This window comes from Chinchilla lanigera, unplaced genomic scaffold (genome assembly GCF_000276665.1).
Source record: "Chinchilla lanigera isolate Chin_1 unplaced genomic scaffold, ChiLan1.0 scaffold00071, whole genome shotgun sequence".
Lineage (NCBI taxonomy): Eukaryota > Metazoa > Chordata > Mammalia > Rodentia > Chinchillidae > Chinchilla > Chinchilla lanigera.
In genome coordinates, this window is record NW_004955472.1 from 7,852,745 (window position 1) to 7,876,847 (window position 24,103).

The 24,103-nt window shown below is 37.3% G+C and overlaps 1 protein-coding gene across 1 annotated transcript in view; it reads right to left on the minus strand.

Annotated features, from left to right (window-relative positions):
• The window catches only part of Ift74 (intraflagellar transport 74), a 92,719-nt gene extending 73,040 nt beyond the window's left edge, over positions 1-19,679 (minus strand). The window contains exons 1-8 of the mRNA XM_005401156.2: positions 19,488-19,679; positions 17,112-17,248; positions 13,398-13,533; positions 9,489-9,537; positions 7,749-7,847; positions 7,199-7,259; positions 4,528-4,587; positions 3,351-3,412 (exon numbers count right to left, since the gene is read on the minus strand). Coding sequence (XP_005401213.1) covers positions 3,351-3,412; positions 4,528-4,587; positions 7,199-7,259; positions 7,749-7,847; positions 9,489-9,537; positions 13,398-13,533; positions 17,112-17,228 — 584 coding nt within the window. The 5' untranslated portion in view covers positions 17,229-17,248; positions 19,488-19,679. The remainder of the gene's footprint in view (positions 1-3,350; positions 3,413-4,527; positions 4,588-7,198; positions 7,260-7,748; positions 7,848-9,488; positions 9,538-13,397; positions 13,534-17,111; positions 17,249-19,487) is intronic.
• Between the last annotated feature and the right edge of the window lie 4,424 nt (positions 19,680-24,103).

Here is a 24,103-nt window from a genome sequence, read left to right on the forward strand (position 1 = left end):
CACTTTGAAGATATCAATATGTAACACAACAAGCATTGTTAATTCCCTACCACTTTGTAACTCCGTACTGTCTGTACTGTTCCTTTGCTATTTTGTAAAATGTTGTCTGTCTGTTAATATTTTCCTCCTTTTATTTTCAAAATTAAAAAAAAAAAAAAAGAAAAAGGTTTCCAAAATTGTTTTCCAGAACTTTTTTTTTTTTTTTGAGACAGGGTCTCACTATGTGGTTTGGACTGGCCTTGAACTCACTACGTAGCCCAGGCTGGCCTCAAACTCATGGTGATCTTACTGCTTCACCCACCTGAGTGCTGGGATTGCAGGTGTGCACCACCATGCCCAGCTCTAAAATGATATTTACAGAAAGACATCTGGAAGTATTTATATGGAAAGAAAAAGATATGTGGTCAAATTATTACCGGAAACACAGGGTTTAGACAAAGTGAAATAAGACTCTTCACTATAAAACTAATCTGAGCCTCTACTATGCTAAACTTTTCTGATTATTCAAAAGCAAAGTATGAAGAATTTTCCAAACTTTCTTCATAACAAAACCCTTTCTTAGAAGTAATAATCCAGAGAACACACTCTGGAAAACACTAGCCCCAAGACTGTAACAAAAGGGATCTATCTGTGCCAGCTCATTGAGATTATAACTTGACAGGATTAAGACTCCTGGAGAGGTGACTGCACCCAGGAGGCACTACACCAATCAGTGCAGTAGCCCACTCATGTTCACAGTCCAATGTGCTACTAGGAGATGGGCCGCTGAATGCCCAGTGGGAGGAGGTGGGCCACTGAACGTGTGCCTCTGGAGGGTACATCTGCCGCTCCACACTGCTCGTACTGCATGCTCTGCTTCCTGGCTGTCATGAACTGAGCAGTGTTGCTCTACCACGTCCTTTCCACCATGATATTTCTGTCTTGGAGCCAGACATGGACTGAAACCTCCGAAACTGCGAGCGAAATTAAACCTCTCTTCCTTTCAGTTGTGGGTGTTGGATATTTTGTCCTAGCAACAGGAAAGCTGAGCCATCCACTATGTAAAGTGAGTTATTTGCCAATTCCCATACAATCAATTAGCTGCAAACATAATTTTAAGAACTTACTGATGCAAACAGGAGTATCAAAAAACTAAAGCAAAATCTTATATTTTACTTTCCACATATGCAGAAATTAAGTGTACATAATATCACTCACATTAACTTCAAGAAAAATTAAATACGTAGGAATTAAACTAACTAAAAAAAGCAAAAGACTTTAACAAAAACCACAATACAGTACTCTGAGAAAGTAAATTGAAGAGGACATCAGAAAATGAAACAACCATCCCCTGTGCTTGCACAGGCAGACTCACTATTGTCAAAATGGTCACACTTCCAAAACTGAGCCATAGATTTAACACAATTCCAGTCAAAACACCAACAGCATTCCTTACAGAACTAAAGAATTATAAAATTCAGATGAAACCAGAAGAGAAGCAGAATAGCAAAAGCAATGCTGAACAATAAGAGCAAACCAGGGGGCATCACCATCCCAGATTTCAAATTACGTATTTCTCACTATGGACTAACCTAAAATCAAAATGGACCAAAGATCTAAACGTTAAAGGAGAAACATTCTCCTGGACAGTAAAATAGATAAAACTCTTAAAAGACCTAGCTGAGGCAAGGATTTTCTTAACAGAACCCAATTTGGACAAGCAATAACGTAAGAATGAACAAAGGGATTATATTAAATAAAAAGTTTGTACAGGGCATGGTGACACACATCTGCAATCCCAACACATGACAAGGAATCTGAGGCAAGAGGACTGCCATTAGTGCAAGGCCAGCCTGAACTACACAGCAAGACCTGGTGTCAAAAAAAAAATTTAAAACCTTATGCACAGGGGAAAAAAAATAATCAGCAGAGTGAAGAAACAACCTAAAGAATGGGGGAAAAAATGGTCAGTTGCTCTTTAGACAGAGGACCAATATCTAAATGATATAAACAACTCAGAAACTTAAACCATCCCCAGAGTAAACAACTCATTTAAAGAATGAGCCACTCTAATATAAATCATACAATTTCCCTCTTTTGTAGTCTGAACAAGATCCGTAACAGATGGCATTTTATTACTATTTAAACAACTCATTGAAGTTAGTCTGTGCAGTGAGGAAGAGTTCACATGCATTCTTTCATACCGCTGGACTTTGATGCGCATCATTTAAAACAGTTTGTATGCTTCTTCTAATCCGTATATACAGTATGTTCTTAAATAACGTTCCTCTGTCAAGAGAACTGTGAGAAATAAACTATGGCTACTGTCTGTATATATTTTAAAAATGAATAGATATTTCTCAGAAGAACCACAAATGGCCAAAAATACACAAAAAAATGTTCAACATCTCTGAAATGCAAATTAAAACAACACTGAGATTCCATTTTACTTGAGAAATAATGCCTATAATCAATAAATTAAGTAATAACAAAAGGCTGTGGTGGGAATGTCAACTAGCACCACCACTATGGAAATCAGTATAGAGATGATTCAAAAAACTCAACATAGAAATCCCATTGTACTAAGCTATTCTCACACTAGGTATCATCATGATGGAGTTAAAAACATCACACTTGTGTTTACAGCAATACAACTCTTAATAGCTGAATCTTGGAAGAGGCCTACACATCCATCCACAGATGGATGGATAAAGAAAATCTGGCATTTACACACAATGGAGTACTATTCTGCCATAAAGAAGGTTAAGTTTGAATCACTGGTAGGAAAATGGATATATCTTGAGACCCTAAAGTTATGTGAAATAAATTAGACACACACAGTTTCTCTTTTACAAGAATCCCAAAGTATAAGTAAATTAAAGACCAAAATAAAAGATAGATAATACAAAACAGAGATAGATCTTTTGAAAATGGAAAGTAATTAAAATGTCTTATGTACAGGTACCAACTCCTCATCATTAATACAATTATTATGTACTATAAACATCTACTAAAAAATTATTTTAATTCATAAAAAAAATAAATCTCTCCTCTTTAAGATGCAGGTGTCAGATATTTTGTTCCAGTGATACTAAAGTGACTAATACTGTCTTTCATTACACTGGTGCTACAATATTGTAATTCAAAATAGTTAAAGACCTATGTTAAAATGGTAAATGGGAGCTATAAAGACATTCTCACCCATCTTAAGTGCCAAAAGCAGAAACCCTATTTCTATAATTTACAAAGCAATTTTATGTATACAAAATTGAGCTATTCAGAAGTAGAGTAAAATAACAGATATAAACAGTATATATCTATGATCGATCTCCCTTATAAATCTGTTTGACTTTCAAGAGGGTTTAACTTACGCTTGTCGTTCAGTAAATATAACATCCATACTTTGTGTTTCTCGATCATTCTGAGCTTTAAGCTGAATAAAGAGTTAACACCAAAGTTAGTGATAAAGAAGTAACCACTAAGTCAAACTCTTTCCTTAAAGGTTATTCTGGTTATGAATTAAATGAGTATGATAATTCTAATTCTACATGCAAAGTTCAATAAAAAAATACAGTAACGTTTCATTTACCAAAGACCACCACTAGACTAAAATGTCTTTTTAACAAGTATCATAATTTCACACCAAAAATATTCATTGTTCTTTAGTGGTCTGTCAACAATCCAACATAAACTTAATTTATATAAACAATGTGCTAAGAATTTACTGAGTATCCAATAAATAACTGACTGGCAATATATTGAATTTAGACTCAACACAAGTTTTAATCATAAAGCATTCAGGATTTACTGAATATTTGTAGCTGGCTCTAAATAACTAACAAAACACTTAAGATCTTTTTAGTTTTTATTCTGGCACTAAAATACAATTTTTAATTTGTGAATTCTCCTCTGTTCTAACAGTAATAATCTAAATTATCAAGGTTTTAGAACACATTTAGAATGATCATTTTATAAACTGTTTTCAAGATAGCGTCTGATTACATAAACCATAAGCTATGTAAATTGAGTTGTGTTATTTTCTCCAAATGTTTTAATCAAAAACCTAGATATTAACATATTTTATTGTTTGTATCAAACAATCTGACAACATGGAACACAAATTCTCATTTACCATTCAAAATTAAAATTATGTCTGGCATCATATCTATTGATTTTTCTCCCTTTGTTATAAAAATTATGAACTAGTACTATTTATCTCCATTGAGTACTAGCTTCGTTTGCATAAAAATTAACCAGAAATATTGCTAACTAATGTGGTATACATAGGAGCAAATACATAGATGCACTTTCTAACGTACAAGGCAAGTGAGACCAGTTTAGAGACCTTTGTAGACACTACAGCACCCACCTAGGAGAGACAGGCAAGACAGAAAAATTTAAACAGACCAACTAAGAGAATTCAACTATAACAGGATCGAGAATTTAAGGTCCATTAGGTTTTATCAAACTATTTATAGATATAAATTCTTTATTTTGGAGGATATAATTTTATAAAGATCTACTGATCACATTTGCAAATTTTCTTACCATGTTGTAATCGTTCATTACTTCTTCCATTTCAGTATTGGTATTAAGTTTATCTACCAACTACAAACAGAAGTACAAAAAAATCCCATTAGTGTTAAGGTTCTGTATAATTCATAATACAAGTATTCAATCTCACGAATGAGAATTTAAGCATTAATATTTCTAATGTCTTATCTTTTAAGAGAAAAGCAAATACTGAGCCACCTAAGTAAGCACATACAGTACAGTGTACCTGTCCAATAATGATGCATATTTTAGTGTGGGACAGTAAGAACTGGGCATGTTAGTGAATGCCTGTAATCCCAGAACACTGGGAGCCTGAGACAGGAGGACTGGAAGTTCAAGACCAGCCCGGGGACTTAGCAACTGAGAGACTCTCTCTGAAAAAAAAATTTTTTTGGAAAGGACGAGGAATGGAGCTCAGTGTGAAGGCTCTAGGTTCAATCCCCAGCACCACACACACACACACACACACACACACACACACACACAACTGGAAAAAAAGTGATCAGTAATAAAACACCACAGACCTCACCTTGAAGAGCTTTACCTCCTCTGAAAAAATGGCTGAACTTACAAAGGTCTAGAAAAGTCAGATCTGTCACTCTTCCGTCTTTTCCCCCAGGGAAAAGGAATGTTAGCAGATGTGCAAATCTACACTGTGAAACTTTACAAACTCGAGCTCTCAGGGCTTTCTTCAGGAAGGCCCTGGTTTCCCCAGGTGCTCCTTTATCTTGCCATTTTCCTCTTCTACTCAGCCCAAGCTCACCCTGAGGAGCCAGTTTCTTCCTCACTCTTCACTTTTACTTTTTGAAATAAATTTTGTCATTGCTTCAAAAACAAATCAGTAAGGCGAGGCACAACGGACAACACACTAGGAAGCCTATTCAAAAGGGCAATGCCATCAACAGCTAACGTAGACCGTCCCGAGTCTGTTACGTGCATTATTAACTCACTCACTAAATGTTATGTCCACATGTAACAGAAAAATAAATTTAGGAATTAGTGAACCAGAGGTCACTATTTAGGAGTCAAAAGCAAATTATTTAGGTGTAATTGATACTAAAAATGAAACTTTATTAATGTGTACTCGTGTACATCACATTTTTCCATTTGTGATGTAAATAAGTGCTAGTAAGACCTAACATTTATTCAATGATAACTATGTATCAGGTACTTAGGTGTTTCTACTTATCACGTGTTAAACCTACAAACAGCACAGTCTACATGTTTTTATCATGTTTATCTTAAGTACCTTACCTAACACACTTCACTATTACTAAAAATCCTTTTCATCTAATGTCATTTCGTACTTCATAATACTATTTTTCTCATATTTGGAATACAACATCATTTACTGAAAAAGTCCCACCAAATATTAGGTTCCAAAAATGTTTATTATAGGTTGTATGATTCAGCAACTTTAACAATTACAATATACTATAATCAAAAAAATTGTATTGGTAAGCATAATGCAACAGTATCAAGTAAGTATTTCATAACTACCTAATCATTCTTACTAGAAGAAGTGAGATAAAAGTTTGTCACTTTCATTAAATCTGGACACCACTGCTACTTAATGCAACCAAGAAGTCAAGAAGAAAACTCTGACACTAAAAATCTTCACAGCAGCACAATTACCCAAATGACTGAGGCAGTCACCAGTACTACCAAAGCTACTGCTTCTTCTGAAAGTCCACATGGGCAAGCATCCTTGGTGGAACTATGTTTGTTATGCTATTTTGACAGAATATACACATAGAATACAACATACAGATGGAGGTAATCTGTGTGCTAAATAATTAAGTTATTTTTATTTAATGTCGACAATGCTCCATACAAAGATAAAAATATGTTTATAAAGCAACAGCATTGCCAGGTGTGGTGGTGCACACCTATAATCCCAGCACTTAGGAGGCTGGGGCAGGAGGATTGCTGTGAATTCAAGGCCAGCCTGAACTACATAGTGAAACCTTGTCTCAAAAAACAAAAAAGCAGGAGAGCAAGAAAGCAATAGCATTATTAGCACCCAACAAATTCTACCTATTTTTGAAAGATTTTAATATCGTTAGGGTGGAAGGCATACGTGTTCTTTTGTAGGTTGTTGTGGTCTATACCTCCCTGTCCCCTAAGAGCCTCATGCAGTCACAGGCAGGGCTTTTAGGATGTGACTGGCTTGCTGTTGGGAGGTGGGTCACGGTAGGTGTGGCCTGGGAGGGTATCTCTCCCTTACCCTGTCCTCCTTGATGTCCCTCTCCTTGATGTCCCTTTGCTTCCTGTATGCCATTCCATGAGCAGCTCTCCACCTCCCCAGAGCAGTCAATTACAGACTAAAACTTCTACAAACTATGAACCAAAATAAACCTTGCCTCCTTTAATTTGTTGGTGTCAGGTATAGAGTCCCACAGACCAGGAAAGTAACTAAAACACAAGTAAGTGTATTTTTTTTAATATTGAAAGAGTACACACTGATCTGTTAAGGTAAGATATTTCTGGAGAGAGATGTGTGGGAGAAAAGAAAGGGACGCTTTATTCTAACACTTTTTATAGTGTCAGTATTTCACAGGAAGCATATATTCATGTCTTACTTGGCATTTAAAACAAGATATCTTTGGGTGGTAAAAAGCAGTAAAATTATTCTAAGAAAATTCTCTCAGAAAAGAGACATTACCATGTTGTAGTCTGCTAGTTGTCCTTGAAACTCTTTGATTTCAACAGCTAAAGTCTCTGCTCTACAAACATAAAATTAATACATTTGTAAATACATAAATAAGTAGTTGAACATTCTGAACATAGGTAATACTCAATGTATACTGAATTAATATTTAGTAGTGCAAATACATTTTAAAAAAAACCTTGTAAAAACAATAAAAATGATACAGGGTTTCACAACAAAATGACAGGAATTAACAGTGGCTGTTATATTATATACTGTTATCTTCAACAAAGTTGCTCAAATTACCAGGTGTAAGAATGCAAGATTGACCAAACCATTAAAGAGAATAAAAAATAAAAACAAAAAAACATTAGAAATGAAACACAGTTTCACTAGACAAGATGGTAGGAATTCACCAATGGTTGTTTGTTATACTGCATATTGTTTTTGCTTTGTTTTGTTTTTGTCCACGTTGGTATTTTGCTATTGTTCTTTTCTCATTATACTGTTTAAAATAAAATTTAAAAAAATTTTTTAAATCTTGCATATTTAACTGCAAACGTACCTCTTTTCATATGACAAATAGACTGAATTCTCTTGATTGTGCATTTCTATTTCTTTTTGAAGTTTATTAATTTCAGTTGTAAGTTCACTTATTTTACTTCTAATTGAAAAGAAAAAAGAATGTTAGCAATACTTCTAGCCAAGAAAACTCATTTTAAGTAAACTTATTATAAATGTGTAACAATAATATAAATGGGTTTTGTGAACTTCATTTTAAAAAGACAAGATATCACTGGTTTATTTGATAAAGATTAAGGAACAGCCCATCCTGTTCTCCTCAACTTATGAAAAACTGACAATGGACAGATGAGACAGGGTCAGCATGGATGCCGGGTTAAACCGTTATAATCCACAGGCAGATGCAGATACCTAACTGTGATCTTCACAGCTCCTGCTACAATTTCTTAATAGCAGCACCACTGACACGGCAGGGCAGGGACTAGTGCTTTGCCATGGGAGGATATGCTGTGCATGTAAAATGTCCAGCAGCATCCGTGATAAGGATGCCAGCAGCATCTTCCCATAACTCCAGTTCCGACAACCAAAAATGGGCTCAGAAGTTGCCAAATGTTCCCAAGGAGCACTGAGCTCTCCTCTAAGCCCAACAGTCACACAAACAGAACTACCCTTTGATGTAGCAGCATACATCCTGGAGAACAGAAGCAGTGCAATGATTAGCAGTTGTTCTATTTCCTTCCCTTCTTTCGATTACAAAGTGACTGAATATCAGGTATTATACATCTGACGACCTGACTATCTTTCTTACTATCTTAGCCTTGAGGACCGATGGGGAAAACCTACTCTTGTCCTTATTGCCTTCTAGGATCTGAGGATCCAAAGGACCCAGATAGTTGAGAAACAAAACCAAGAGGGACTAAAAAGGAAAATGAGGTTTTGGGGGCAATGATGAAATGACAGATTAAATGAAATGGAAGACAGAAAGAAGAACAGATGACTAGTGAAGAAGAAAATAAAGTCAAATGAGAAAATGGAGGTAGGACAGTTGCACGCCTGAGCAGAGTGAAGGTAAGTAGAAAATAACGAAAAAGTTTTTAATTTAGACCTGCATAATTGAAAACATACAACGAAGCATATGAATTCATTAAAATTAGGCCACATTTATAAGTACTGACCAAATATATACTTATGTAAAACTTTTGACTGATTAAGAGATCATAAGTATACAAATCTTTCTTATTAGGTATAATTGATGACATTTCAATACTACAAATAATATATTTCAAAATAATGAAGCAAAAAGCTAGATAGTTATTTTTACCACTAGATGAAAAAAGCAAACTCTAAAATGTTGCAGTTTCAATGTTTGTGTCCCCTCCAAAATTCATAATGAAACTGAAAGCCATCCGACAGCATTAAGAAGTGCAGCCTTCAGGAGGTGATTAGGCCATGAAGGTGCCGCTCTCACAGATGGGTTAGTGCTTTATGGCAGGGCTGCAGGGAGCTGGGTCGGCCATTTTTTGCACTTCTATCATGTGACAACACCCACACGGTGCCATGAATGAGGAACAGGCCCTCCCCTGACATGAGACCTGCCGGCACTTTGATCCTGGAATTCCCAACGTCCATGACTATGAGAAATAAATTTCTGTCATACATAAATTAACTAATCTCTCTTGTACCAATACATTTAATTAATAAAAAAAGACATATAGTTATTGTAAAAAGCACCATAGTTAAAATTTCATTATTATGCATAGAAAGGCACGTTTGTTTAACATACCGAAGAAGTCCAAGATAGTAAGATTTATCTAAAATTTGCCTCTGGGGACCTAAAAGAAATATTTTTAAATGTTAGTGTTCTGTTTCAAAATACCACCAAAACAGCAAATCCAAATCCAAAGTACAACCAGAATTACATGGAAGTTCTGTCAGTCACCATGAATGTACCAGTACATCAAGAAGAATCACTGATATGAAAAGACAACTAACAGCTTAGCATCAAGATATAACGGAACCTTAATAAGATCACAAATATGGAGCTGGGTATGACAGCATATACCTGTAATCCACGCATCATGGGAGGCTAAGGAAGGAAGAACACAAATACAAGCCTAGTCTGGGCGACTTAGTGACTTAGTGAAATCCTGTCTCAAAAGAAAAAAGAAAAGAGAAAAGAAAGGAAGAAGAGAGGAGAGCAGAGGAGAGGAGAGGAAAGGAGGGGAGAGGAAAAAGAGCCAGGTATTTAGCTCAGAGTGAAGCCCCTAGATTCAACCCCAACTACCGCCAAACAAAACAAAGAAACAAAAAATAGATCACAAAAATAAGACTTGAAGTGAGGTGGTTAAGACAATCGACTGAAGGGAAATGTGTTTATGGAAGCCTAGAACAAAGCTGTCCAAAAGAACTTCATGCAGCAAAATATATTAGAATTATCCAGGAAATCATTCACATGGAACCAATGAGCACTTGAAATTTGGCTGGTGCTACTAGGGAAATGAATTTTTATTTTACTTAATTTTAATTAATTTAAATTTGAGTAGGATAAGCAACTATTGGCTATCTTATTGGAGAGTGCAACTATTTCTCAATGTGAGAAAGGGACTATAAATTTTCAAATTTGTCTCAGAGACATGTGTGCGTATGAGAGAGAGAGAGAGAGAGAGAGAGAGAGCGGGAGAGAGAGACAGAGAGAGACAGAGAGAGACAGAGAGAGAGAGAGAGAGAGACAGAGAGAGAGAGACCTGAGGGTCTTGTGAGTGCTAGGCAAGTACTTGGCTCTACCGCAGAGACACATCCCCGGCCTTCAGAATTTTTTTTAAATAATCTTACATTTCAGTAGGACTAAGAAAATCTTCCTAGGTGTAATGTCCCAAATCTGCAAAAGATGAAGTGTCCTGCAAAGTGTGAGAGATGAAGCCAGGGAGTACTGCCCCTGAGGTCCATGCTGAGAAGAGAAGGAACGACTTAGAGCAGGAAATAGGACGACAGTGCAGTGAGAACCGAAGTCACAACAGACAGGGGCATGCACTTAGCAGAACTGCAAGCCTTTAAAGAATGTTGGTAGACACTAACAATCTTAAATGACATTGGTTCTGCTTTGAAGGATAAACTATACAGTAAGAAACATATGATGAATCCTCCATAGAATTTTAGTATGCATCCACCTGTAATTTTGTTTTATTTTTTGTCTTTTTGAGACAAGGTCTCCCTGTGCAGTTGAGGCTGGCCTTGAGCTCACTCTGTAACCAGGATGTCTCGAACTTGCAATGATCTTCCTGCCTCAGCCTCCCGAGTGCTGGGATTACAGGCATGCGCTACCATGTCCGGCCTACCTGTTATGTTTTTAAATAAGTAATATAAAACATAACCATGTCTGTGAATATATTATTTAAAACTAGCTAAGAGATTACAGAATTTTGACTCATTTTTTAACAGTACTGATAATTATTAAATAAACATGTCTAAAAGAATCCACTAGTTTTTAAAATATTTAGTGAGCTAAATGGTATTGTAAGAAAATTTAAGCCAGGTATGGCAGCACACACCTGTAATCTTAGCACTCTAAGAAGCTGAGGGAGGAGGATCTCAGTTTTAACCCCAGATTACAGGATTAGTGACTTAGTGAGACCCTGTCTCAAAATAAAAAAGGGTTGGGGATGTAGCTCAGTGGAAGGCTCTGGATTCATTCCCCACTGCACAGAAGCAGAGGAGACGGGAGGGGAGGGGAGGGTACAGTATGGGAGGGGAGAGGAAGAGAAACAGAAACGGGAAAACTTAAGTCTCCTGAAAAGCATGACTTACTACGTTATAAAAAATATAGTCATCTTTCAGTATCTGCAGTAGACAGCATCCAAGACTCCCATGTGGATGTCAAAATCCTGGGATATCCAAGACCATATAAAATGGCAGAGTGTTTGTATATACTCCATGCACATTATCATTCTTTTAATGTTTTAAATCATTTCTAGTCTATCATATCTAATACAATGTAGATCTACAAATAGCTCTTTTACTGTATTACTTAGAAAATAATGACATGAAAGTCTGTGTATGTTCAGTAGAGATATATGGCTTTGGCTTTTTTTCTGTTTTTGATCTGCAGTTATTGAATGTGCAGAGGTAGAAACTATGGGAACAGAGGGCGAACTGGAGCAAGATATCATAAAATAAATTCTTTACCAATAAAATATCTTTAGCCCTGATAAATCATTTGTCATATATAAAGAAAACAAAAAATTCTTTACTAAAACATTTACCAAGTTTTGGCTTATAAATATCACAGATCAAATTTATAAATCATAACATATAGTGGATTATTATGCCTTTCTAAACAGAGGCCTAACGTGAGACTCACTGTAGTTTCACACGTTGACTCATTTCTCTACTTTAGCTGTGTAACTGAGTACTAATCTCACAAAAAAGCTCTCTTCATTAATACAGGTATTTTAATAGCATCATTTTGATAAAGAAACTATCAAAAATATTTCACTATATTTCTATAGAGTACAAGAAGTCTAATTTTCAATTCTACATTTTTCTTCAAATTATTTCAAATTTCTTCAATTATGAAAAATCCCACATTCAGAAAAATGAAGATCAAAGCAGCACATACATGTATGACTTTCCAGTTCACAGTGTATTTTCATACTCATTCTGTTGTTATAACAATTTTATAAGTCAATGAAAAAGAACTACGTGTTGTAATTCTGATTTAGTAAAACAGTACTATAATACTTTAAAAAAAAACACTCATCTTTTTATTCTTTTTTATTTTATGGAAAAAAGGTAGAACAAAATTTCATAACAAAATAATAGAAGAATAACAATAGTTAATACCTTACAAGTTGTTATCTTTAAAGTAGTTGCTCAGGGTGTAAGATACGGGCATAAAAATTCCTCCAATCGGTAACAGCACGAACTTTCCTTTTTAATGAACTAAGAGACACTAATAGTATAACTGACCTGCATTTTTTCCCTTTTCCCTACTGTCCTTTCCCCTTTCATATATCCTACTACCTCTTTGTTTTTGAATAATTTCTTCCTGTTTCACAATATCTATTGTACATTTTAGAACTTATTTACTTCTTTCACTTTCTCACACCTGGGAGACAATACGATGTTACATACGTGAATCTGATTTATTTCACTTACAAGTATGGACTCAAGTTGCATCCATTCACTTGTAAGTCTCAAGTTTATCCTTCTTTTGGCTTAGTAGTACTCTACTATACAAAACAAAAAAACAGAACACCTTTTTTATTCATTCCTCAGTTGATGGTCACTTGGGTCATTTCCAAGATTCAGCTGTGACGAATTATGCTGCTGTAAACATGGGTGCACATATATCACTATGGTATGATATTTTCAGTACTTCTTGACAACTACCCAGAAGGGGAGTACCTGGGTGGAATGGGACTTCTAATCTCAGTTTTGTGAGGAATCTCCAGACTGATTTCCACAGTGTTTGTACCAGTCTACACTCCCACCAACAGTGGAGAAGCGTTCCTTTTTCCCCATAGCCCCTCCAGCATTTGTTAATGGTTGAATTTCTTAATGCTAGCCATTCTTTCCAGGGTGAGATGGAATCTAAGCGTTGTTTTAATTTGCATCTCTCGAATGACCAGTGATGTTGAACATTTTTCATGTATTTATTTGCCACTTGTTAAAATACACTCATCTTTATAGATACCTTTCATTCCAGTTTTCATTCCACTCAAACCTTGCTGCGTAACAGGACGATCAGCAACTTTGATTTGAGAAGACAGAATTCCACCAGTGCCCAAGGGACCGCCACGAGACCCTGGTCTTGCTGTTCCAGGTGGCATCTAAATGATAACAAGATTTCACTTTCATCAAACCAAAGAAAAACAATTATATCTTCTACTATTATAACATTACAAAGAGAATTTTTGAAAAATATTAAAATTCTGTACAATTTATAAAATGGTCCTTATATTTTTTCAAAATCTAAAATATACTATTCAATGTTATGAAATAATAAATTTCTTCAACATTTAAAATTCTATGACTATAATATATTTTATTAAAACTTTAAATTCTATGTGTGGACTATTTATAATATTTCAGTACTGGAAAGGAACTAAATGTCCACAAAAGGAAATGGTTAACTAAGTTGTAGTGTATAATAAATTAGTTTACAGAACAGTACAATATTCATGATTCCATTTTTGTAAAAATGAGTCTGGACAATCATAAAAAAGTAACAATGGTTATTTCTATATATTGTAATTTATTTTTATTTTTGCCTTTATACAATTTGGTGATTTTATCATTATTATAATGAATATATATATATATATATTCTTCTTCTTAATCTTTTAAATTTGCTTTTGAGATGTGGTCTAAGTTATCCAGGCTGAGCTCAAATTTGTGATCCTCCTGCTTCAGCCTCCCAGAGTGTTGGGATTACAGGGATAAGCCACCATGCCCCACTAGGAGTATATATTATATGTAAAATTTTTTAAAATAAGGAAATTTTCAATTTGAAAAATAAATTGGACGTAATTCCTTCACGAGAAGGTCATATTAAGTACTAAAGGACTGATTTCATTCAGCAAACATTTATATGATTACAGAATGATTCTCTACTTAAAGTTGGCAAAATCCAATGTAACACTATACACCCTTAGGAAAACACAAGACTCCTTTTCCAGCTCATATAGGATATATAAGCCTCAGAAAGTATAAAAGACAATATCAGAGTGTTTCCAAATATTCCTCCTTCTGTTCTTTTTTATCCTCTTTTCTTCTATCTCCTTCTCTACCAGAGGGAAAGTACAGCAGAAAATTAAATATGGGGTAGAAATTTGGAATAGAAGTTAAATATAACAATTACCATTCATTCTTTTTGTTTTTAATTGTTAGCTCCTAGCCTTTAATTCTATAAAACAAAATGGTCGCTAAATGATTCTGAGAATCACTTGGGAACTTCTTTAAGTATGGGGGGAGCAACAGTACACATTACAGAAAATACATTGGAAACAGAAACACAAAGTCAAACGAAACGAGCTCAAGGTTATCCTTAGTGATCTCTGAGAAAATGCTAAATCTCCTCTCGGGAAAACCTCCTAAATAACTTTCCCCTCTGCTTTACACAAGCATACTCTAAGAACTACTCAGATAACTATACTACTTGTTTTCATTCCCCAGATGAAAGCATAAGAGGAAAGTATAAATTAAAATTGTACACATCAAAAAGAAAAAAGTAGCCAGATCTGGGGGTGCATGCCTAGAATCCCAACTAGTTGAGAGACTAGGTCAAGAGGACCACAAATTCAAGGCCAGCCTGGGCAAACTGGCAAGAATGTCTCACAATAAAAAATAAAAAGGGTTGATAATATAGCTCGGTGGTAGAGCACTTCAGGATACAATCCCTAGTACCGGGGGGAAAGAAAGGAAATATATAAGTATTCACATGGAAAATATGCACAATTTATTATTGAAAGAAAAGGCTAAGATAAGCAGGAAAAATACAGCAATATCCCAGTTACCAAATGGACCTGACTATGCAGTCTATGCATGTATGTAAATCCATAGAAAAAAAAAAGTCTAGAAAATATACACCACACTGGTGACAGTGGTTATATCCAGGGTAGAAAATCATACTATTTTCAAAACTACAACCATTAAGTAAGTGGCATGTGGCAAGCAAGATGTAGTGAATAAATGTCATATTCTTTTTATAACTATTAAAATATTCTTTTTATAAATACAAGCACCAATTCTTACTAAAATAAAAAAAACACCCTAGCTTAGTACCATATACTGCATAAAAAGACTTCAGAAAAATCATTTCTGTCTAGGGGGTGGTAATCTAGTAATTACCTGAAACACTAGAAAACCTGAAAATTTTAGGAAAACCTATCTCAAAATTATTTCCCACCCCACCATGCTGTCCTCTTAAAAATTAAACACAGGGCTCAGTCATATCTGTTTTGTTGGAATTTGAGTATTAGTCCTACATAACTGTAGAGTTAGTCAAAACCATCTGTGTGAATATCAGAGAAAACATTGGGACATTTTGATATATTCATGTCTTTTCATTTTTTTTGTACACACGTATATTAATGTATGCTTGCATGTTAAACTGGAATTATACTGCTTTTTCCTTAATACTATTTTATGAAAGTATACTAGTTTATCAAATGTATTTTTAAAAAATTTTTGAGATAGTGTCTTGCTATGTATTCCTGGCTGGCCATAAACTCACAATGTACCGTCCAACAATCCCCCTGCCTCAGCCTCCCTAGTACTAGGATTATAGGCATGTACCACCACATCCAGCTGGAAATTAATGACTACCTAATAGCCTGCTATAGTGACAAAAATACCTTAATTTATTTAAGAGCCACATTATAAGGTCATTTAGGTTGTTTCCAAGTTTTCACTATTAGAATAATAAAACGTATTAATTATCTTTATACAATATTCTGCTTAGAATTAGCAGTTTATAAACTTTGTCCAACTTTTAAAAGTGTGGTGCTTCTCTTGTTGATTTACTGACTTATTGTACTATATTAAAAACAGTTCTTAACATTCTCCAGAGTTTGTTTCCAGCTTGTAATCTGAATACAAATTTCACTAATACTCATAGTTTATACTTTTACACTAAGGTATTATATTGTTATTTTTGCCTTTTAAAATTGTTTTTGATGAATTCTGGAACAGTTTTATAAGATTCTGAGCCCTAAATATGATACGTATGTTATGCTTTTCTACCAGTTTATTGCTTCTTTTTTAATTTTTTAATGGTATTTTCAACTTTTTATAAATTCAAATATATAAATCTAAAAAGCTTTCTTTTTCATTAGTGTTTTTGTCATTACTATAAAGCCCTAGTTCATATCAAGTTTATGTGCAATCTTACTTATATTTTCCCTAATATGGTTTCACTTTTAAAACATCAAGTTTTTGTTTTAAATTTTTAAATTTTTATTAGTACACATTTGATACTGCACATAATGAAAAAGATGTGAAGGGAATCAAAAATGTTTTTTAAACAAATGATTTATTAATTTTTGGAATGTTCTCATGAATACTCTGCTTTTATCAATTATTTTAAATGTTATTTTAATAATTAACTAAATAATTATATACTTGATTGTATTTCTAGCCTGTTCCATTCAACTTTATTTTGGCCCCAATATACCATACCATTTAATTTATTATAGCTTTAAAACAAATTTGTGAATCAGCAATAGTAGGTATCATCCCTCAATAGTGTACTGAGATTTCCCCACATTTATAGTTTTAGATGTTTCCCCCAAAAAAGTTTAAATCATGTCCTTACAGAATAAAGGAATAGTTTTGTTATTATCTAGAAGATCTCTAACTTTTACCAGAAGATATGCAGAAGAGTGCAATAAATTTGTTTCAAACTTACTCCAGTTGCCACTCGAATATTTCCTGATGGAGGTCGTATTCCAGAAGGAGGCCTTCCTGTCAACCCAATTCCACCTCGTGAAACAGGGCGGGATGAAGATTTATGATTACTGGCCATTGTCTGTTCACTTAAAACCACTGAAATGATAAATAATTCAATTCTCCTCAGATGTCTTTTAGAGCAAAACACTAGTGGCCTACCATACCTTTCCTTTAAACATTTAATTCATGATGATCTTTCTTGCAAATAACCATTCCAGGAACCAGTACAAGGCAAAGCCAAATCTAATTTTGTTCACATCTCATATTAATGCTCCTTTTGGAACTACAGGATTATTACAACATACCTTCTTCATCTATTATCTTACCAAAATGCAAGCCCTTCTAAGTATGTCTCCTTGATATTTGATTTTTAATCATTATTTCTATCTAACCTCTGTTCCTGCCACTCTCAGCAAATGATCTGATTTCCTAAGCTCAGAAAATTGGGACATATATTCCACCACCTTTGGAGCACAAAATTTACATTCAGCCCATCCTCCAATCTCAACAGTCATTTCCTCTCTCATTCAAGATCAGTCCCTATTCTGATTTGCCCTCTTGATCTGTTACCTTTGAGACACTATCCTCCCCATCTCCTTTGGAGCATTACCTCCAGTCCTGATGATATATTTAAATTTTCTCCTTTCTTTCAGCCTGTTATCGTACTCAATTTCATTTCTTAACCACACGAAAGAATTTCTTGGTCCCGCAACCTAAAACCACCTCTAAGTCAGCCTCAAATATTCTTATGTGCCCGGGGGGTTGTATAGGGGGGTTCTTACCCAGCCACGCAAACTCTTAAAAGTGGCCTATTTTCATGAGATCCTAGATTCCCAGATTTCTACTGGAATAAACTGCTAATTCAGCAGGGATGCAGATGTCACGTTACTGGTTTCCACCCTTATTGAAATCATCCCCTAACACTTGCCTCTTTGAATTCTCCCTTTTCAGTCTCATTGATTGCATTCCACCTGCCCTTTATTAGCAGCGTTCTCCATTTGGCCCATTTTTGCTTCTTCTAAGCTCTCCTTGGACCACCTCATCCATAATCAGGGTTTTAAAATTCGTAAGTTCACAACTCTGCATCTCCAGCCCTAACACGCCAAGTACCTAAAAGTGTTCACATCCAAATATAATTACTAGCATCTCAGATGTTGTTTAAATATTTCAAAGCAGACCTATGTAAATCTTAGCTCAGTATGATCCCCCAACATGTGCTCTTCTTCTTGGGAACATCTCCTGCTCACACAAGCAAGAAACCTAGCGCTTGGTTTCTCTTGCCTCTCACTCTCCGTTGCTAACTAACCACTTGGTTCTACTGACTTTAGCCCTAAACGTTTAACACGTACCTTCTTCCTTGCTAGTCCTCCAGCAGTGGCCAGCGCAGGGTCTCACTGACCCAAGCAGATCCCATCAGCCTCCTAAATGCCCTAACCCGAATGCCACCTAACATCTAAGACTCGAGGAATCTCTCCATGACCACTCCACAACTACCTACCCGCACCTCCTTTTTCCAAAAGCTAGTACAGCAAACCCTTTGTTTGCAGCAAAACTAGTCACTGCACTGTTTTTCAAGCAACTTTGAGAAAATGTACCATATACTTCTTGATTTTCTTTGCCACTGCTTTACTGTAGTGGAAAAGGCTTAGTACAGCATCAGTCCCCACAGGGGTGAAGAAACAAGGAGAGGAGAGGCGCTAGTAAACTCCGGGGCTATTCAACCACACACCAAACATTCACACAACTGCAGCGAAGGGGTTATTAACACAGGCCTGTCCTTTGTTCCAGAAAGATTAGGGACACAAGCTCTACCTCTGACCTCATCAGCTCGGTCGCCCTGACACACTGCTTAATCCCTCTGGATGTGTTTCCGTCTCTAAAACAGAGGTGTGGCCAGGGGCCCTACCTTGCAGGACCGGGAAGGTTATACACAGCACGGGAAAAACACCTGGCTCCTAACTATGATGACTAGCATCTCCCTCCCTAAGCCAACCTCTCTCACACACGTTTCGTGGCGAGTCCCTAAGTCCTGTCCTCTGTGACCGAGAGACAGACATCTAGCAGAGAACGCTGATAAAATCCGCCAGCGCGCTCGAGGCTCCCGGATCCGTCCCGTGCTGTCGGCGTGGCGGTGGCTCAGGAGATGGATGAAGGAGATCTCCGCGCACGTTTTAACCAAGGAGAAGTGAGAACCTCCCAGGCCGGGCGACGAGCTCCACACTAACAGCTTTGGGCAGAATAATACGAATTTGTTTCGTCTGAAGGGATCAGGGTCGCCTACGCGAGGAATCAGGCAACCAAGAGAGCGGGGAAGATGCGACCTACGATTTCTCACCCGCGTCGGCGCAGAAGGGGAGCCGCCGGGCTCCGGAGCGCTCCGAACACCTTCTGAGGCCGGCACCGCGGAGGAGCCCACGGGCGCGCGTCCGCCCGCTCGCCGCCCGCGGCTCCCGCGGATCAGCTTTCCAGGGCCCTCAGGCCTAACCCCGAGCGTCCTCGCGCCTCCGCGTATCCAGGCAACGGGGGCGGAGCCCTAAAAGGTCCCTGTTCCTGATTGGCCAATCCTCTGCCCCTGCTCCCGTCCGCTACAAACTGAGCGAGATCAAAATGCTCTCGCGATGTTTGAAACTAACTTCTGTGGGTTTTTATTTTCCGTTTTCTCAATTATTTTTCGGAAGAAATGGAAAACAGCTGGTTGACTAGAAAACAGAAGAGACCACCGTGTTTGAACGCCTTCGTCGTCTTTTCCTTTTTGTTTTGTGAGACAGGGTCCCCCGGTGTGGCCCAGGCTGACCTCGAACTCGCCATTCCGGCGGCCCCACGTCCTGAGCGCCGACGTTACAGGGCTGTGCCAGCGCGCGCGGGTTGGCAGTCAAGGTTTTCTTGATAAAGGAACCTGAGCGCCTCACCTGAACTGACGATATCGTTAAATAACTGGTTGTCTGCTGCTGCGCAAGGAGTTATATAAGACTGCTTCGAAGTTATTCTGTAGAAGACAGTACATTGTACACTTTTTTTTTTCCTCATAATTTGTGTGTTTTCCCTCCTGTCACTGCATAACGCAGACTCTTAAGTATGGATGAGATTCTAACACCATCTGACCTGGTTGGAAGCTTGGCATCTTAAACTTCTTCCCTAGAGTTCTTTGATCTAAGTGTGCAAGGTTGTGAATTAGATGAAAAGTGTTCTTAGAATTATTTTTTTAAAAAAAGTTGGAAATTACCTGAAGTCACTGCTTTGCAGAAAAATAATTTAGAAACTATTTCACCTCAAATCCCACCAAATAACATTTGTTTTCTTCTAGTCTTCATACAGAGCGAAAGTAATTGCACAAACTTATATTTTAGTATTATCTTACCCATTATTTCCAACTTCCATATATATTATTCACATCCAGATTTATTCTCGTATATGCCCTTCAGGTTTAAAATCAGTGCAATACAAAACGCAGTAATGTCATGTGACTCCATTCTTCCTTAACATTTATAAAACATTTGGATGTAATTATCTCATTTGAGCCTGACCCGTTTGCAGTAGTCATTTGTTGTCCTTTTGGTCACTCTGGAGCTAACCAGTTTTGACAGGATTCCTCCCTTACTCCTCCCTCCTCAGAGTAAACGAGACTGATACTGGCTTCTCTAGGCTTCCTTATTTCTGAGGCATACGCATAGCGTTTACTAGACACACCAGTCTAATCTGATGCACGTACCCCAAAGGTGAATGAGAACCAGAAGCAGGCCTCCATGGAGTCTACTCAAGGAAGAGGGACAGCCTCAGTAACTATATCCAGTTCTAAGACCACAAAGGCCTCTCCACAGCGATCAAGGTGGGGCATGAGTGTATTGTGCAAGCTATAGTGCTTGTGTTCAGAGACTTTATTAGAACTCTAACAAAGTTTCAGTCTCCTGGAGAGTCAGAGAGCTTCTTGATGACTTTTAAAAAATTTCTTTTCTGCTTTTAAATCATCCATAGATAGTTTCTGTTGCTTGCAGTTAAGAAATCTAACAGCTCTAACAGTTGAAATTAGCAGGACAGACACTGTTATTCTAACTGCAAAGAGATACCTTAGTTTGCTTAAAATCACGAGTAAAATTAAGCAGGGGTCTCTACTCCCATAGCCTTTTCATGATGAAAACAGTACAGAATAGTAATATGTCTCACCTATTAGCCTCTTCTGTGGAGTAGGCACCACCTTATTTAACATGATCACTGACTCTAGAGTCAGCTTTAATGTCCTGGGTCCTTACATAAAAAAAAAAACAAAACTTAAATTCAGTCAGTCACAGGTGGCCAACTAGTCAATAACTTTATTGTCTTTAGCTTCCAATCAAGATAGCCCAAACAAGACAATTGCTCAAGCTTTAACCAATCAAATAATTTATTTTTATTAACTCTTTTCCCCTCAGCCGCATACCTTGGCTATAAGTTCCTATTTGCCCTTTCTGTACTGCATTCAGAGTTGAGTTCAATGTCTTTCCCTGACTGCAAAATCCCACTTCAGTGGTCTCTATACCTATTGCCATGGCCCTTTTAAAAATATGCCTGCCTTACTGCCTTACTGTTGTGTTGTCAGAAGGTAGTGTCTGCCCCAAAATCATGTTGAAACCTGGTCTCCAAGTTGATGGTATTTGAGAGGCAGGGGAGGTAATTAGGTCATCGGGGTGAAGCCCTTTTGAGGAAAATTAGTGTTATAAAAGAGACTGGGATGATGCTTTTCCCCTTTGTCACACAGGATGGAATGCACAAAGCAAAACTGACTTGTCACAAAGAGCATTCTCCATAGAATTTTTACACCATTGGCATTGTGTCACGGTTTGGGGCTTATCTTTGCAAGGGGGAACAATATAATATATGACACATATTTTTATATGCTTATTTATAATAGTCACCCAAAGAACGCTATACAAGAGTGCAGGAAATCTGCCCACAGACTACAGGCCAAGAATCCAGCTGAGGGCCTGGATCCCACGGAAATGTCCTGCATGAGTCCAGCTGAAGACCTAGAGCTCATAAGAATGCCTCCCATGAATCCAACTGGAGGCCCAGAGCCCATTACAATATCTCATGCAGGTCTGTTTCACAAATCTGCGCTGGGAAGGCCCAGAGGGTGGGATCTAGAAGTCTGTGCCAGCGGGATGAAGGATCTGTGCTAGCAGGCTGAGGAATCTGCCCCGGAGCCAGGAAGCGATGCTCAGAAGAACCAGAGCTCCAGCAAAAGGTACCACAGCCATCCTCAGCAACAGTGAGGTCCCGAGCTCCTCTGATGATTAAGATGGCCAAGTTCCCATCAGGGAAGCCAATGCAGCAAGCTTCTTCAGAAGACTAAGCTGTGCACCTTCTTCCCCTCCGGAGCCAGGAAGTGATGCTCAGAGTGAGGACCAGAGCTCCCCCAAAGTGAACCAAAGCTATTCTCAGTGCCAACAAGGCCCCAAGCTCCTTGGAGGATGAAAACAGCGAAGCTCATCAGGAAAGCCAGCATGACGAGCTCCTCCAAAGCACCCAACAGCTCCTTACAGCTTCTACCAGCTCCCAACAGCCTTTTTAGTTCCCAAAAAACCTTGCTTCTTTTTCTCCAGGTTTGGCTCTTATGCTGCTGGCAACAGTTCCCAGGTGGGCCTCCCACGCCCAGCACCACGCTTACTCAGTTCAGCTGGGGGTTATAAGTTGACCACCAGTTGTCAATCCACTGCACATTGGTTTCAAGAAAATCACTACTTCTCCCTCACATCATGAGAAAATTAACATAGCACTTATCTCTGTCAGAGTGAAACATTAATCTTTGAAATTCAAAGACATTTCCTCCCAGAGGTATGTCATTTTCTTATCATTACAACATCAAGAAATCAAGCCATCAGAAATTGCTGATCTTTGCCCTTAGCACTAATACTCACACTCTCTATGCATCTAGTAAGTGTATTATTTTTAGGTGAACTGTCAGAGTAGAAGCCTAGAGTGGGCTGGAGTACTATGCCTACTACAATTATGATAATTTTGGGATGCACTTAAAACCAGCATTGTAAACTGGAAACATACAGAATTTCATAGGAATGATCTTAGCATTATGTGCTCAGAATCTAAAGTTGTGAATCTAAATAAAGTTGGATTTTTGCCAAAAAAAAAAAAAAAGGAGACTGGGAAAGGTGGAGCAGAGGACTACTAGATCCTGGGGCTCGTCTTGCCACAGAAACACCAATTTGAATACCTATTTATACATTAAGCTACGTTCACAAGAGCTAAGGAAGCCAGAAGAGAAACCATAGTGGATGGTTTTAGTATATTAAAATGAAAAGATGCATTGAAAAACAAAAAGGAAGCTCAGGGAAGAGGATCATTTCAAGTTCAAGGGCTACACAGAGAGTTCAAGGTGAGCCTGGACTACGTAAGGCAACCCTGTTTCAAAAAAAACAAAACAGAAAAGTAAGGACACTCCTAGACTGGGGATGTGGCTCAGTGTAGAACAATGCTTACTTGGTGTGCACAAGGTCCTGGATTTGACCCCTAGCCGTAGGCAGTTGGAGGGAAAGAATGTCCTAGCAGGGATAAACTTAGAAGGCCAGAGTTAACATAAATATTATTTTAAACCGAAGACATATGAGATTCACTAGGTAAGGGAGCAAATGGCTTCTCAAAGCTTTCCTTATCTTAATAAAAGCAACAATTTTGAGGCAACAAGTCTACCATAAATCTTCTGATTTGTATCCTTGAAGAAACTGGAAAGATATTTATACCTATATAGAGGACCACTGTCATAAACTCTGTTCTCCTGAAATTCCATGTCTCTCCTAAAGAAAACTATTTGAATTTGTGGTGGAAACCATTAAATAAACACACACACACACATTCATATAACCTCTTTCCTCTAGTAAGTTGGGTATATAAGCTGATCAACCATTTGATGAGTCGGCTCCTTTTATGGGCTCTCCTGCACACAAATTATTTTCTTCCTGTTGA